General features: G+C 44.9%; 1 protein-coding gene across 2 annotated transcripts in view; it reads left to right on the forward strand.

The window, feature by feature from the left end:
• The window catches only part of LOC141249496 (deuterosome assembly protein 1-like), a 62,435-nt gene that overhangs the window by 22,488 nt on the left and 25,732 nt on the right, over positions 1-14,215 (forward strand). Inside the window, exons 7-9 of one of the 2 annotated variants that reach the window (XM_073669647.1) lie at positions 3,211-3,462; positions 4,702-4,832; positions 8,035-8,128. In XM_073669647.1, the coding sequence (XP_073525748.1) occupies positions 3,211-3,462; positions 4,702-4,832; positions 8,035-8,128 (477 nt within the window). Of the gene's footprint in view, positions 1-3,207; positions 3,463-4,701; positions 4,833-8,034; positions 8,129-14,215 lie in introns of both variants that reach the window. The other variant, XM_073669642.1, reaches the window with a different exon arrangement.

Raw genomic sequence — 14,215 nt, forward strand, 5'->3', positions numbered from 1 at the left:
CTGTGCCTGTATCGTTTACAGGGAGACCGTACTATCTGTGCTTGTATCGTTTACAGGGAGACGGTACTATCTGTGCCTGTATCGGTTACGGGGAGACGGTGCTATCTGTGCCTGTATCGGTTACGGGGAGACGGTGCTATCTGTGCCTGTATCGGTTACGGGGAGACGGTGCTATCTGTGCCTGTATCGTTTACGGGGAGACGGTGCTATCTGTGCCTGTATCGGTTACGGGGAGACGGTGCTATCTGTGCCTGTATCGGTTACGGGGAGACGGTGCTATCTGTGCCTGTATCGGTTACAGAAAAAAAGACGCACTATTATTGATGTCGTCATCATTCACAGGGAAATAATACAATCTTTTCTTAAGTAATTTTAAAGGAGGATTCATGGTGGCAGTATATTTCTGTCTACATCATTTACCAAAAGAGAGAGGAAGGTATTGCCATCTGTGGCTACATTATTCACAGAAAGAGACAAGGAGATAGTACTATCTGTACCTACATTATTAGCAGAAATAGGCAGGGAGACAATACTATCTGAATGTCTTGTAATCAAAGGAGATTCTTCTACTGCTGTCCCTACGAGAAAAGAGTTGCACCCATCAACATTTTTTTTCTACATATCTTCCACAATTGGGGTACACTTGGGTTTGCCAACTCAGTTAAAATGGCTATGCTCTAAGTGAATCACTATATTAACGAGTAGATGACTTTCTCTATACCTGCCTCTGCTTACATTGTCCATGCATGTCCTCTGAGGTATTCTGCTGGTGTCACGAATCATTAGGGGATTCCTGGCAGCTCTGGGTATGCTGGAATTTAAATTGTACTTTTTTTCCTTTGATCCAGCAAGGGTTAATGTTAGTCTCTTGCTGGCAGCTTTTTGAGGCCGGTCAGCTGATGTTGGTTGGTAACCACTCCCACCTTCCTTTAAATAGCCACATGACCCATCAGCTGATCGTCGGTAATAGAGTTCATTTCTATGCAGACCAGTTGAAGGTGTGCAGTCGCTGTAGGAGTTCTGTACCCTGGTGCCGTTATTGGAGCTTTGCTGCTGTTTATAAGTTGTTGTTTTTTCTTGCTGCCAGTCCCTGTCATCTTACCCTGTGTTACACTACCAGTAGTGATAAGGCTAGCGTCCATGTCTGCCAGCTCACTAGCTAGGGTAAGTTGAGGTGACAGTCAGGGATTAGGCACGTGATGGCAGCAGGGGAAGGACCCGCATAGGGTGTTAGGGGAGCTTAGGGACAGACACAGGTTGGTGTCAGGAAGTGTCCCATCCCTCGCGTCCTACCGTTAGGGCCTCCCCCACCTCCCCCCATATCATCCTGTTGTATCTGTGTGTTGTGCCGTCCGCCGGACATCACCTTGTCCGTTCGTAACAGCCGGTACCTCTGATATGCCATGTACAGGGATACAGTGCGATTTGTGTCTACTACATTTATAGGAAGGAAGTACTATATGTATCTAGGGTAATTATATGATGAGACAGGGAGGCAGTACTGTGTGTTTTGGTCAGTTATAGAGAGAGACAGGGAGGCAGTACCAAAAATATCTAGGTAAATTATAGAGCGAGACAAGGAGGCAGTACCAAAAATATCTAGGTAAATTATAGAGAGAGACTAGGAGGCAGTACCAAAAATATCTAGGTAAATTATAGAGAGAGACAAGGAGGCAGTACCAAAAATATCTAGGTAAATTATAGAGAGAGACAAGGAGGCAGTGCCAAAAATATCTAGGTAAATTATAGAGAGAGACAAGGAGGCAGTACCAAAAATATCTAGGTAAATTATAGAGCGAGACAAGGAGGCAGTACCAAAGATATCTAGGTAAATTATAGAGAGAGACAGGGAGGCAGTACCAAAAATATCTAGGTAAATTATAGAGCGAGACAAGGAGGCAGTACCAAAAATATCTAGGTAAATTATAGAGAGAGACAAGGAGTCAGTACCAAAGATATCTAGGTAAATTATATAGAGAGACAAGGAGTCAGTACCAAAGATATCTAGGTAAATTATAGAGAGAGACAAGGAGGCAGTGCCAAAGATATCTAGGTCAACTATTGGGAGAAAATGCAGGTAATGGAGAAACAAATGGGTTAATTCTGCGCTGCCATGTGTGAAGGATGAGGGATGTCAATCAGAGTTTAAGTAGTTTAGTTTATTTAGTCAACGCGTTTCGACGTGTACAAGCTTTTTGCTCAGGACAACCACCAAGTGCTGTACACTTTGAAACGCGGACTAAATAAACCACTTAAACTCAGACTGGCATCCCTCATTTTTGCGCTTTGTGTCTTTCCAGTTCTCTCTTTACTTGAACTATTTTGAGAGACAGGGAGGCAGTACTATCTGTGTCTAGATTAATTATAGAGGGAGGCAGTACTATCTGTGTCTAGATTAATTATAGAGGGAGGCAGTACTATCTATGTCTTGGTCAATTAAAATGAGAGACCTAGAGACAGTACTATTAGGGCAGCACAGTGGCTCAGTGGTTAGCACTGCAGCCTTGCAGCGTTGGGTCCTGGGTTCAAATCCCACCAAGGACAACATCTGCAAGGAGTTTGTATGTTCTCCCCGTGTTCCTGTGGGTTTCCTCCGGGTTCTCCAGTTTCCTCCCACACTCCAAAGACATACTGATAGGGAATCTAGATTGTGAGCCCCAATGGGGACAGTGATGATAATGTCTGTAAATTGTCTGAATTGTAAAGCAGAATGTGTTGGCGTATATAAATAAAAAGATGATGATGATTATTATTATCTGTGCATTCATCATTTACAGGGAGGCAGTACTATGAGTACCTCGGTGTCATTTATTTGGTGAGACAGGGCAGGGAGCTAAGAACAAGACTGTAGTAAGGAGAGGGAGCTTTTCCACCACTGTGTGTTAATTAGGGATTATTGACACCTTTTCATTCTTTGTGATTTCCTGTTTGTTCTGCATGGACAGCAGCCAGTATGAAGTGAGATTTGTGGACCTAGAGGTAATATTTCCATTTGTCTGCAATGACTTGGGAGAAGTAGATGTGGAGGGGCTTTACACCTCTTTTACATTGACTCTCCCCTTTCAGTAATTATTGCAGCCTGGCGAGCGCAGACGAGCATGTTTTTGCTGGTTTATCTAATTGGTGCTCAGGGTCTCATTATTTTTTGCCAACAATGAAGGATACAATATGTAATTGTAATATATGATGTGTGTTCTGATTTCCTAGAAGCAGTCGCACAGCCCTCCGGAGCAGCGCTCATGCAGGACGAGGCTGGAGGATGAGGCAATTACAAATAACCAAAGCGACATCAGACGATTGAGGTGCCAGCTTGAGGCTTCCCAGGAGACAATCAGGAGCGGCCGGGGCATCATCGAAAACCTCAAGACTACTGTAAAGGAAATCACATTAAGTAGGAACTCGCTGAAAGCTGAGAATCTGCACCTCTTACAGGAACTGAGGGACTGTCAGAAGCGATGCCAGGTAATGACATGATAGAAGGCATCACACGACCACCAACAATCATAAGGACTCGTCATTGGCACAAGCACATGATCCCACCTCCTCCCACCAGAGCCCTCTGAAAGAGGACCCAGTCCACTACACCGGCCTGGTGTATTAAAAGAGAATCTTTCACCCCCAAAATGCCTTTTAGCCTAACAATACAGTGGTATAGGGGACCCGCCCGCTTCTTCCGGGAGCAGGGGGACAAGGACCCGCCCCCTTCTTCCGGGAGCAGGGGGACAAGGACCCGCCCCCTTCTTCCGGGAGCAGGGGGACAAGGACCCGCCCCCTTCTTCCGGGAGCAGGGGGACAAGGACCCGCCCCCTTCTTCCGGGAGCAGGGGGGCAAGGACCCGCCCCCTTCTTCCGGGAGCAGGGGGCAAGGACCCGCCCCCTTCTTCCGGGAGCAGGGGGGCAAGGACCCGCCCCCTTCTTCCGGGAGCAGGGGGACAAGGACCCGCCCCCTTCTTCCGGGAGCAGGGGGACAAGGACCCGCCCCCTTCTTCCGGGAGCAGGGGGCAAGGACCCGCCCCCTTCTTCCGGGAGCAGGGGGGCAAGGACCCGCCCCCTTCTGCCGGGAGCAGGGGGACAATGACCTGCCCTTTCTTCCTATAATCCATTAGTGTCCCTGCTGCTATAGATGGATTAAACTTTATAAGCTAGATAGAAGGGACACCCCTTAGTAGCCGGCACTTTATATACTGAATTTTTGGGGGTAAGACGACACAATTTATAAATAGTGATTTGCAGATTGTCTATTTATCACATAATCTATCAAATAACATCAAAGTGCAGGATTATTTATGGCATGTTCATACTGTCTGGAAAGATGAAAGGTGTGGAGGGCCAGGGTTAGGATGCAGCACACCAGTGAAGACCTCCATAAATCCACATTGGGAGGACTGATCATCTCAGCACAGATCCTGCTAGGAATTAAATCTGTGGTCCATTATTTTGTATATGTGATTGTCTGTGAAGATGGCATTGACCCTATGTCAGAACAATCCCAGACGGATTTATCAATGTAAAGCCCGTGGCGTGCTTAGATGAGATTTCTCCTTCTCCTACCGATGCATAGTAATAGGCTCATATCGGCTCAAGCTTTTCTAGTTTTCTCTTGAATAAAGCCCATGATTGATCAGTTGTCTCCAGTATAATGGTGTAACAACCTCGCAAATTAGATAGAGAATCAATTTCCTCTTTATCACTTGACCCCCAGAGGATGGAGAGCAAACTCTCCGAAGCCAGGATTGAACTGCAGGCACGTCAGGACCTCTGCAGGGCTGCGGAGCTGGATCAGAGGCAGCTGCACACATTAATTTCGGAGAAGGATGAAGAAAGTAAGTTCAGGTATGATAACTGACCGGCCATTTTTGGGTCCCCCACAGTGAAGGGTTGGGATAGGGAACTAGTCTCAGATTGCTAAAAGGAGTTAAAAAGAATCTATCAGGACAATTTTACTACTAATACTTTGTGATATTGCTGTATATGTCATGGAGCAGGAATTATAAAAATGATACCTGTCTTATACTAATCCGATGTGTCAGCGTAGAGAAATCGAACTTTGAATCCACATGCAAATTAACCAGGAAATGCATTGGAGGCGTGTCTGTAGATTCAGAGGGCATGAACACTCCCACCAATGCCGTCCAGGCTCATTTGTATGTGGTTTTAAATCTCAATTTTTTTTCAGCAATAGTACATCGGATTACTTCAAGAAACGTTTCATTTTTCATTCTTGTTCCGTGACATATACATTTATATACCAGATTGGCAGCTTTCGTCGACACGCTATCTCAGGTGTCTAGTGATGAATATTGGGGTTTGCATCGATCCGATATTCATGGGAGATATATTTTCAGGTTCGTTACGAAGGGACGAACAGAACGCATTCACTCACATCATTGTTAAGTCCATTCTAACCTTTCCAACTTAATAACTATCCGATAGATGATGCTATCCAGGTCATGTTTGCTTTCTATGAAAGGTAAAATCGCGATAAGAAATATGACAACAATATCTACCGCCTGGGACCTCCAGGGACGAATATATCCTGTAAGTTGAGGATCTCATAAAATTCTAACAGGCCTAGTACATCCCACAATCATCCTCTATATGAAATCACCAAGGGGAGGTATGTCGGTATATCCTTGATCAAATAAAAAGCAGAATTTGGGTTTGGGTCACCGGTAATTCTGGAAGACATAGTTCGCTGTGAGAGTGTTGCATTTTCCCAATCAGAGTGCTCCCCTCCGCTAAGCTCTGAGCCATTTCCGTCACATCAGGTTTAGTAGTTCTTTCCTTATTCTTTTTTATTTCGTGTAATTGTATATGTTTTATTTTGTTTCAATTTTGTATCATATTTGCATATTTTTATAAACACTGCCTACTTAGCTGGATTAAATATATAAAATGTAATAGCTCTTGTCCTCTTGCTCTTAAAACCGTAACTCTGAAGCCACACACTACTTGTAACGGGTGTCCAATAGGCCTGTATAAACAATTAGTAGAGGTTCCTTTTTTGTTATTGTGGAGGTGGCAGTGACCGTACCGGGGTAAGTGTATGTATAGACAGTAGTGTTCAAAATAATGGCAGTCCAGTATGACTAACCAGATTAATCACTGTTTTTGGTAAAAATGATATTACCACATGACAAACAATTTACCAGTTGGTGCAGTAGATTCTAAGAAAACCACCAGACTCAGCATTCATGATCTGCAGGTTTTTGAGTCTGTGTATTTGAATAATTAATTGAAAGGGGGTGTGTGCAAAATAATAGCAGTGTGGAGTTCAATTAGTGAGGTCAATCATTCTGTGAAGAAACAGGTGTGAAACAGGGGGCCCTTATTTAAGGGTGAAGCCAGCACATATTGTACATGCATATCTCCTTGAAAGCCTGAGAAATATGGGTCGTTTGAGACATTGTTCAGTAGAACAGTGTACTTTGATTTAAAAAGTTTATTGGAGAGGGTAAAACTTATAAAGAAGTGCAGACAATGATAGGCTGTTCAGCTAAAATCATCTCCAGTGCTTTAAAATGGAAAGCAAAACCAGAAAGACATGGCAGAAAACGGAAGACTACCATTCGAATGGATCGAAGAATAGCCAGAATGGCAAAGGCTCAGCCAATGATCAGCTCCAGGATGATCAAAGACAGTCTCAAGTTACCTGTCAGTACTGGGACAGTTAGAAGACGCCTGTGTGAAGCTAATCTCTTAGTAAGACATTCCTGCAGTCCCATTGTTAAAATTTTTTTTAAAAAAAAGACATGCACTCTACATCAACTGGCCTAAAGAGAAATGAAGAAACATTTGTGAACTGATGAAAGTAAAATTGTTCTTTTTGGGTCCAAGGACCTCAGATTGTTCGTCAGACGACCCCCAAACTCTGCATTCAAGCCACAGTACACTCTGAAGACATCATGATATGGGCATGTTTCTCTTACTATGGGGCCGGACCTATTTATTGCATACCAGGGATCATGGACCCGTTTGCATATATTAAAATACTTGAAGAGGTCATGTTGCCTTACACTGAAGAAGATATGCCCTTGAAATGGGTGTTTCAACAAGACAACCACCCTAAACACCAGTAAACGAGCAAAATCTTGGTTCCTGTCCAACAAAATTAAGGTTATGGAGTGGCCAGCACAATCCCCAGACCTTAATCGATAGAACACTTGTGGGGTGACATCAAAAATACCGTTTCTGAGACAAAGCCAACAAATGCCAAAGAATTGTGGGATGTAGTCAAAGCATCCTGGGCTGGAATAACAGCTGATAGGTGCCAGAAGTTGGTTGACTCTATGCAACATAGATGTGAAGCAGTTCTAAAAAACTGTGAGTATACAACTAAATATTAGGTTAGTGATTCACAGGAATGCTAAATCCTAAAAAAAGAGAGTACATATTGTGAGTTTGTAAAGACAAATGCAGACACTGCTATTTTTTAGAACAGCCCAATGTTCTTTTTTTTGTTTGTTTTCTGTATAGTTTAAAATTCTATACATTTCTCTTCATGTTTTGAATTAGAAAACAGTGTGCAATGTTCCCAATGCTGGAAATAAAAACTAGTAGAAAGATTTTGTGCTTAACTCAGGCTTTTTAACCCCACTATATATATGTGTGTACATATAATATATGTGTGTATATACAGTATAGACCAAAAGTTTGGACACACCTTCTCATTTAAAGATTTTTCTGTATTTTCATGACTATGAAAATTGTACATTCACACTGAAGGCATCAAAACTATGAATTACCACATGTGGAATTATATACTTAACAAAAAAGTGTGCAACAACTGAAAATATGTCTTATATTCTAGGTTCTTCAAAGTAGCCACCTTTTGCTTTCATTCATGAAATTTGTATTTGTATTGGCAAAATGCTAAAAATTAATAAATCTTGAGGGTGTTGCCTCAATTTTGGCCACTAGTGTATGTATGTGTAATATATATATATAATATGGAATCAGAGGTGTATATGCCATAGGCTCACTGTGAGTTCCCCAATAACAGGCCTATATATCCCCTTTTTTTTCTGTTTTTCAGCTCTCAAGAATCACACGTGTTCATGGAAGAGCAGGCGTCAAACAGAGAGAAGCTTCAAAAGAGATTAAAACTGTCTCCCTGCAAAAAAGATCAGGTAACGTAACCGCAGAAGGTTGATATTTGCACAGTACCCGAAATTCTAGAATGTGGCGGTTCCGGATAATAATGCTTTAATGAGGTGATGTTTATTCTTAAAGTAATCTTTAAACTGTTTGAATTATTTTTATTTTACCTTTTAAGGGGGACTCTATAGGCTCAGGTACTGGTTATGGAGATGGTTATTAGTTATTTTTCTGCCTCATGTTCGTATTCCACGACCAGCATTAGGTCCTGTGTAGCTTCTCTTCCACAGGACAGTAGGAATAGACTGCTTGGAACCCTCCTGCTGAATTATGTTACTCCCTGTGTGCTTTTTCCTACACAGGATCTTGGGGTAGGGTCCTACTTGTACTAGGTCTCCTTTGAAACACACGCTTGGGAATCAGCAGTATGCGAGGCGGAAACGCTAACAGTGATCTCCAGTTGCACTGCCCATTATGAGATGTGTTTTTGTTTTGTTTTTTGAAGTGCAAAAAAAAAAACCCTCAAAAGTATGCTAGTGCACATGGGCATTTTCCAATCTAACTCATGCCCTGCTTGGAAAGAAAATTGCCGCATGCACAATTCTGTTTTACTATGAACCAGAATAGTACATGCAAAAGAAGGCAACTTTTATACCCATCTGCAGTACAGATGAGCTCAGGGAGCTGCACACACAGAGCCAATAATGTCTAAAATTTGCAGACGTGACCGGCCCAGTTTTTCATACAACTGTCTTTCTAAAACACAGATGGGAAACCTTTTTTCTGGCGGGGACCATTTCTATGTTTATGCCATCATTCGGGGCCATGCAAATTTATAAACTTGAAATGTATCCTGCCTTATTTGGTCAAACTATTAATTAACTCTCCCCTAATATTGCTACTCGCAACTGCTTTTCCAGGTTTGCGGTTTTCTTGAGCATAGTCGACTCTTCACGATAAGTTTTGTAAAGGACTTGCAGCAGTAAGTTGTTCCAAACACAGATCTACATTACACTACAGGTCTCCTAAAAGAGGGAAATTCATCACTGCTCAGGGTAACATTTATAAAACTCAAGCAGTGGCAAGTTTGCAGCATATACATCATATAGGATACACCGAGACTGCTGTATATACATCACATAGGATACACCGAGACTGCTGTATATACATCACATAGGACACACTGAGGCTGCTCTATAGTCATCACATAGGAGGCACTGACACTGTTATATATACATCTCACAGGAGACACACAGACCGGTGTATATTCCATATTTTTCGGACTATAAGACGCACTTTTTTCCCCAAAAATTTTGGTGGAAAATTGGGGTGTGTCTTATAGACCGAATGTAGCTTACCAGAGGGGATGGCAGAGGGAGTCAGGCGATATTGCGGGTGATAATGCGGGTCCTGCGCTTGGAGGAGGGGATGTGTGGAGGTGCAACACTGCGTGTCCCAGGGTGGTAAGAGGGGGTGTCTGACAGTCCGCAGCTGTGCGGGGGCTCCACCGGCATTTTGTGAAAGTCCGGAGTCCCCGCAGTTCCATGTTCTCTACGCGGTGGACTGCGGGAAAATGGGCGCTGGAGGCAGCTCCTGCGCAGATTGAGATCTCGGCACTGAGATCTCAGGAAAAAAATTGGAGTACGTCTTATAGTCTGAAAAATGTTAATCACATAGGAGACACTGAGACTGCTGTATACACATCACATAGGAGACGCTGGAATTGGTGCATGTACAACTAACACATGTAGCTACTGTAAAGCGTATTATAGAATGCTGCTAACAGGAAAAATGGTCACCCCTAATGCAACTAGATGTCATCGTTTTCTGCCTCCCATACAGAGGATCATCGCCACATAATCTTATACATTAAAATAAACATTTTGATTAAGATGGTTTTTCAAAGGTATACAACAATACAAAACACACACAGAGTGCACAGACTCTGTCACCTTCACCCCACCCAACCCAGCCCCAAACATGACAATTCTCAGTGATAAAAATGTATCGCAATGTGCAAAATGATATGAACAAAATGGATTTTTACGAAAATGACTTTGCTTCGGACCTCTGACCTCTTTTTCTTGGAGACAGACAAAACCTATATATTTAATCAAAAACTAAAAACAGTCTCGAAAAAGAGTATATCACAAAGTGGTTTTATTTATTAAAAAAAAAAAGTATATACTCGAGTATACGCCAACCCAAGTATAAGCCGAGGCACCTAATTTTACCACAAAAAAAATGGGATAACTTATTGACTCGAGTATAAACCTAGGGTGGGAAATGCAGCAGCTACAGGTAAATTTCCCCATCCTGGTAAGCATTGCCCATTCATCCCCAATCCTGGTATGCATGGCACCCCTCATCCCCAATCCTGGTATGCATGGCACCCCTCATCCCCAATCCTGGTATGCATGGCACCCCTCATCCCCAATCCTGGTATGCATGGCACCCCTCATCCCCAATCCTGGTATGCATGGCACCCCTCATCCCCAATCCTGGTATGCACGGCACCCCTCATCCCCAATCTTGGTATGCACGGCACCCCTCATCCCCAATCCTGGTGTGCACGGCACCCCTCATCCCCAATCCTGGTGTGCACGGCACCCCTCATCCCCAATCCTGGTGTGCACGGCACCCCTCATCCCCAATCCTGGTGTGCACGGCACCCCTCATCCCCAATCCTGGTGTGCACGACACCCCTCATCCCCAATCCTGGTGTGCACGACACCCCTCATCCCCAATCCTGGTGTGCACGACACCCCTCATCCCCAATCCTGGTGTGCACGACACCCCTCATCCCCAATCCTGGTGTGCACGACACCCCTCATCCCCAATCCTGGTATGCACGACACCCCTCATCCCCAATCCTGGTGTGCACGACGCCCCTCATCCCGTATCCTGGTATGCACGACGCCCCTCATCCCGTATCCTGGTATGCACGGCGCCCCTCATCCCCAATCCTGGTATGCATGGCGCCCCTCATCCCCAATCCTGGTATGCACGGCACCCCTCATCCCCAATCCTGGTGTGCACGGCACCCCTCATCCCCAATCCTGGTGTGCACGGCACCCCTCATCCCCAATCCTGGTGTGCACGGCACCCCTCATCCCCAATCCTGGTGTGCACGGCACCCCTCATCCCCAATCCTGGTGTGCACGGCACCCCTCATCCCCAATCCTGGTGTGCACGGCACCCCTCATCCCCAATCCTGGTATGCATGGCCCCCAGGGCTGTGGAGTCGGTAAGCAAAACCTCCGACTCCTCAATTTCCATGACACCGACTCCACGACTCCGACTCCCTCATGCATGGCTCATGTTTAAGTGATAAATTTACTGTAGAACAGATTCATCTCAGCTAAAAGTCTAGACCCTTAGATCAGGAATAGGACAGACATTTATAGGACATTTCATAACTTTCCCAAATTCTTATAAAAAAATATTCCCCACAAACTGCATTGAACTACTGTCCCCAAATTATTATATATTTTAGGAGTCTGAGTTGGTCCATTTTATACCTACTCCGACTCCACCAAAATTGACTCAGACTCCACAGCCCTGATGGCCCCCTCATCCCCAATCCTGGAAGGCATGGCCCCCTCCTCCCTAATCCTGGAAGGCATGGCCCCCTCCTCCCTAATCCTGGAAGGCATGGCCCCCTCCTCCCTAATCCTGGAAGGCATGGCCCCCTCCTCCCTAATCCTGGAAGGCATGGCCCCCTCCTCCCTAATCCTGGTAGGCATGGCCCCCTCCTCCCTAATCCTGGTAGGCATGGCCCCCTCCTCCCTAATCCTGGTAGGCATGGCCCCCTCCTCCCTAATCCTGGTAGGCATGGCCCCCTCCTCCCTAATCCTGGTAGGCATGGCCCCCTCATCCCTAATCCTGGTGGTATGCATGGTCTCTAATCCTGGTATGCATGCCCCCCTAATCTCCAATCCTGACCTATTCGGCCCACTAATTCCCTATCCTGGTATGCATGGCCCATTCATCACTGTACACATGAAAAAAAGAAACACTTCTACTCACCTTCATTCCCTGTGCTCCAGCGCTGCGTCCTGTTCTTCCAGCATCAGCTTACCTCCGCATCTGAGCAGCGCATGACATTACTGCCATGCACCCTCAGACGCTGAGGTGAGTTGTGGGAATATTCACTCCTCTCCATGCTGGGACATTCACTCCTCTCCATGCCGGGACCATGTGCGTGGAGAGGAGTGAATTTCCATGTTCTTTCATAGCTGGAGCACAGTGTCAGCAGTGCCGTAGCTCAGTGATCCTCTGTGCCCGCTACTAAAGAGAATGAATATTCACCCTTCTCCACGCCCATGAGGTGAGTGTTTCAAGCAGAAATATCCTCTGGAAACTCAGTTTTTTCTAGAATTCTGAAGTATTACTGAAATGTCGCAATTTTAGTTCCGGACAGTTTGAGAACATTTTGAAAAGTTGGCAGAACTCTACTGGTAAGGGACCCGACTGACAAATTCATCATCATTTACGCTACAAATGTGGAGTGAATTAGGACAGAATTGTGCTCCAGTCCCTGCCTGGTGTAAGTTGCGCCACGTTGAATTTGGCGCATCTTAGTCCAGCACCAGTCTCAGTGAATCAGGGCCATCGTGGTAGTTTCTGAGAACTGGCGCTATGGAGCACACATTTCATTCTCCATTGATCATCCATCCTATTTCGAGTCACTGTCGTCCACCTGCCCCAGCTCGATATGGCTGACAGCAGTAGATTGCACCCCATCTTCTTCTTGGCGGTCCTTCCTAAAATCCACCAGTAAGTGCATCTAATCAAAGACCGCCAAAGAGGGCACACACGGCCAATTGAGTACATGGAAATATCCGCAGAGCGATAACGCCCACCCTAGAGTGTAACGTCAGGGACCACGTGTGAAGACACTGGGTCTTCCATGGGCGTAATACTACACAGACAAAACAGGGTGAGGGTAAAACAGTGTGGCAATACTTTATTGAACCACAAAACAGGCAATAAACACATAGAACAGTCCCAGCATATACCCAAGATGGTGCAACATTACACAGTCCCACTCTTCCGCTGGCCCGTCTGGGATAGAACAGTTGGGACTTCCTGGACCAACTACCTCAACCTCTTCTGGCGGGCCCCCACACAGAGAAGGCCGTGGCTAGCTTAGGAAGCTAGCAGTCGATCAAGGTATAAGACCAGGAGACCCGAGGGTCCCACCCTGGCCTATCCGAGAGTTTCCATGGGGCCAGATGACCGGATGGTCCTGATATGGCTTCTCCGAATGTCTCCATGAGTTCCAGGCGACTGGAGGGTCTTACCTGTCAACCCGAAATAACATATCCATGGAGACGCCAAGCCTAGAAAAAAGGATTTTATAAAAAGCAGTTTCACAGCCACAAGACCGCTAATATGGGACATACAGGTAAGTATAGATTAACATTTCTATCACCTGTATGCCCATATTAGCAGTCTGATAGGTCCCAGGGGGTGACAGATCCCCTTTAACAAATCGAATCGTCTGGCTGATTAAGATTATAGACTGTATCGTCCCACCACGTATTCTCCAAAATGTCTAAATCTCTGTGTGTAACTCAAAATACCATTATAAGAATATGGAGTCTTCAAGGGTCTCGTCTTATGGACTCATGGATCATATATTTGGATGTCCATGGAATCAAGTTTTACTCGTAGGCAGAACGGTGCTCAATACAATAAGTGTAGTAACTCTGGTTGTGCTTGGAGTTTCATCCGAGGCATGATTTAGAGGGTCTTATATATGGTCATAAATCATTAAGATGTTGATGTCATTGGCAGCATTAGCATTCCCCGCTGCTACGTCTGCTTCCTTCTAGTTGTCAAAGGTACATTTTGTAATCAATCAAAGTAAATCTTACTTCCCCGCTGAAACAAACACGTTACGTAATAAAGCTGAAAATTGTCTCGTCCCTGGAAAGTGTGAGCTGAATCTTTGAGTATGTCTACTTGGAGTAGTACGTACATTGCATCCATGGATGTCCATACATAATCCTGGTTCCTTAAAGTGTTAAAGGCATTTTCTCAGAACTTGGATATTGACAACCTCTCCTTTAGAATTGGTGATCAATATCAGATGGGTGGGGACCTGACAACCA

This window comes from Phyllobates terribilis, unplaced genomic scaffold (assembly GCF_046119375.1).
Source record: "Phyllobates terribilis strain yellow unplaced genomic scaffold, ASM4611937v1 Scaffold_2__4_contigs__length_985480577, whole genome shotgun sequence".
NCBI classification, from domain to species: domain Eukaryota; kingdom Metazoa; phylum Chordata; class Amphibia; order Anura; family Dendrobatidae; genus Phyllobates; species Phyllobates terribilis.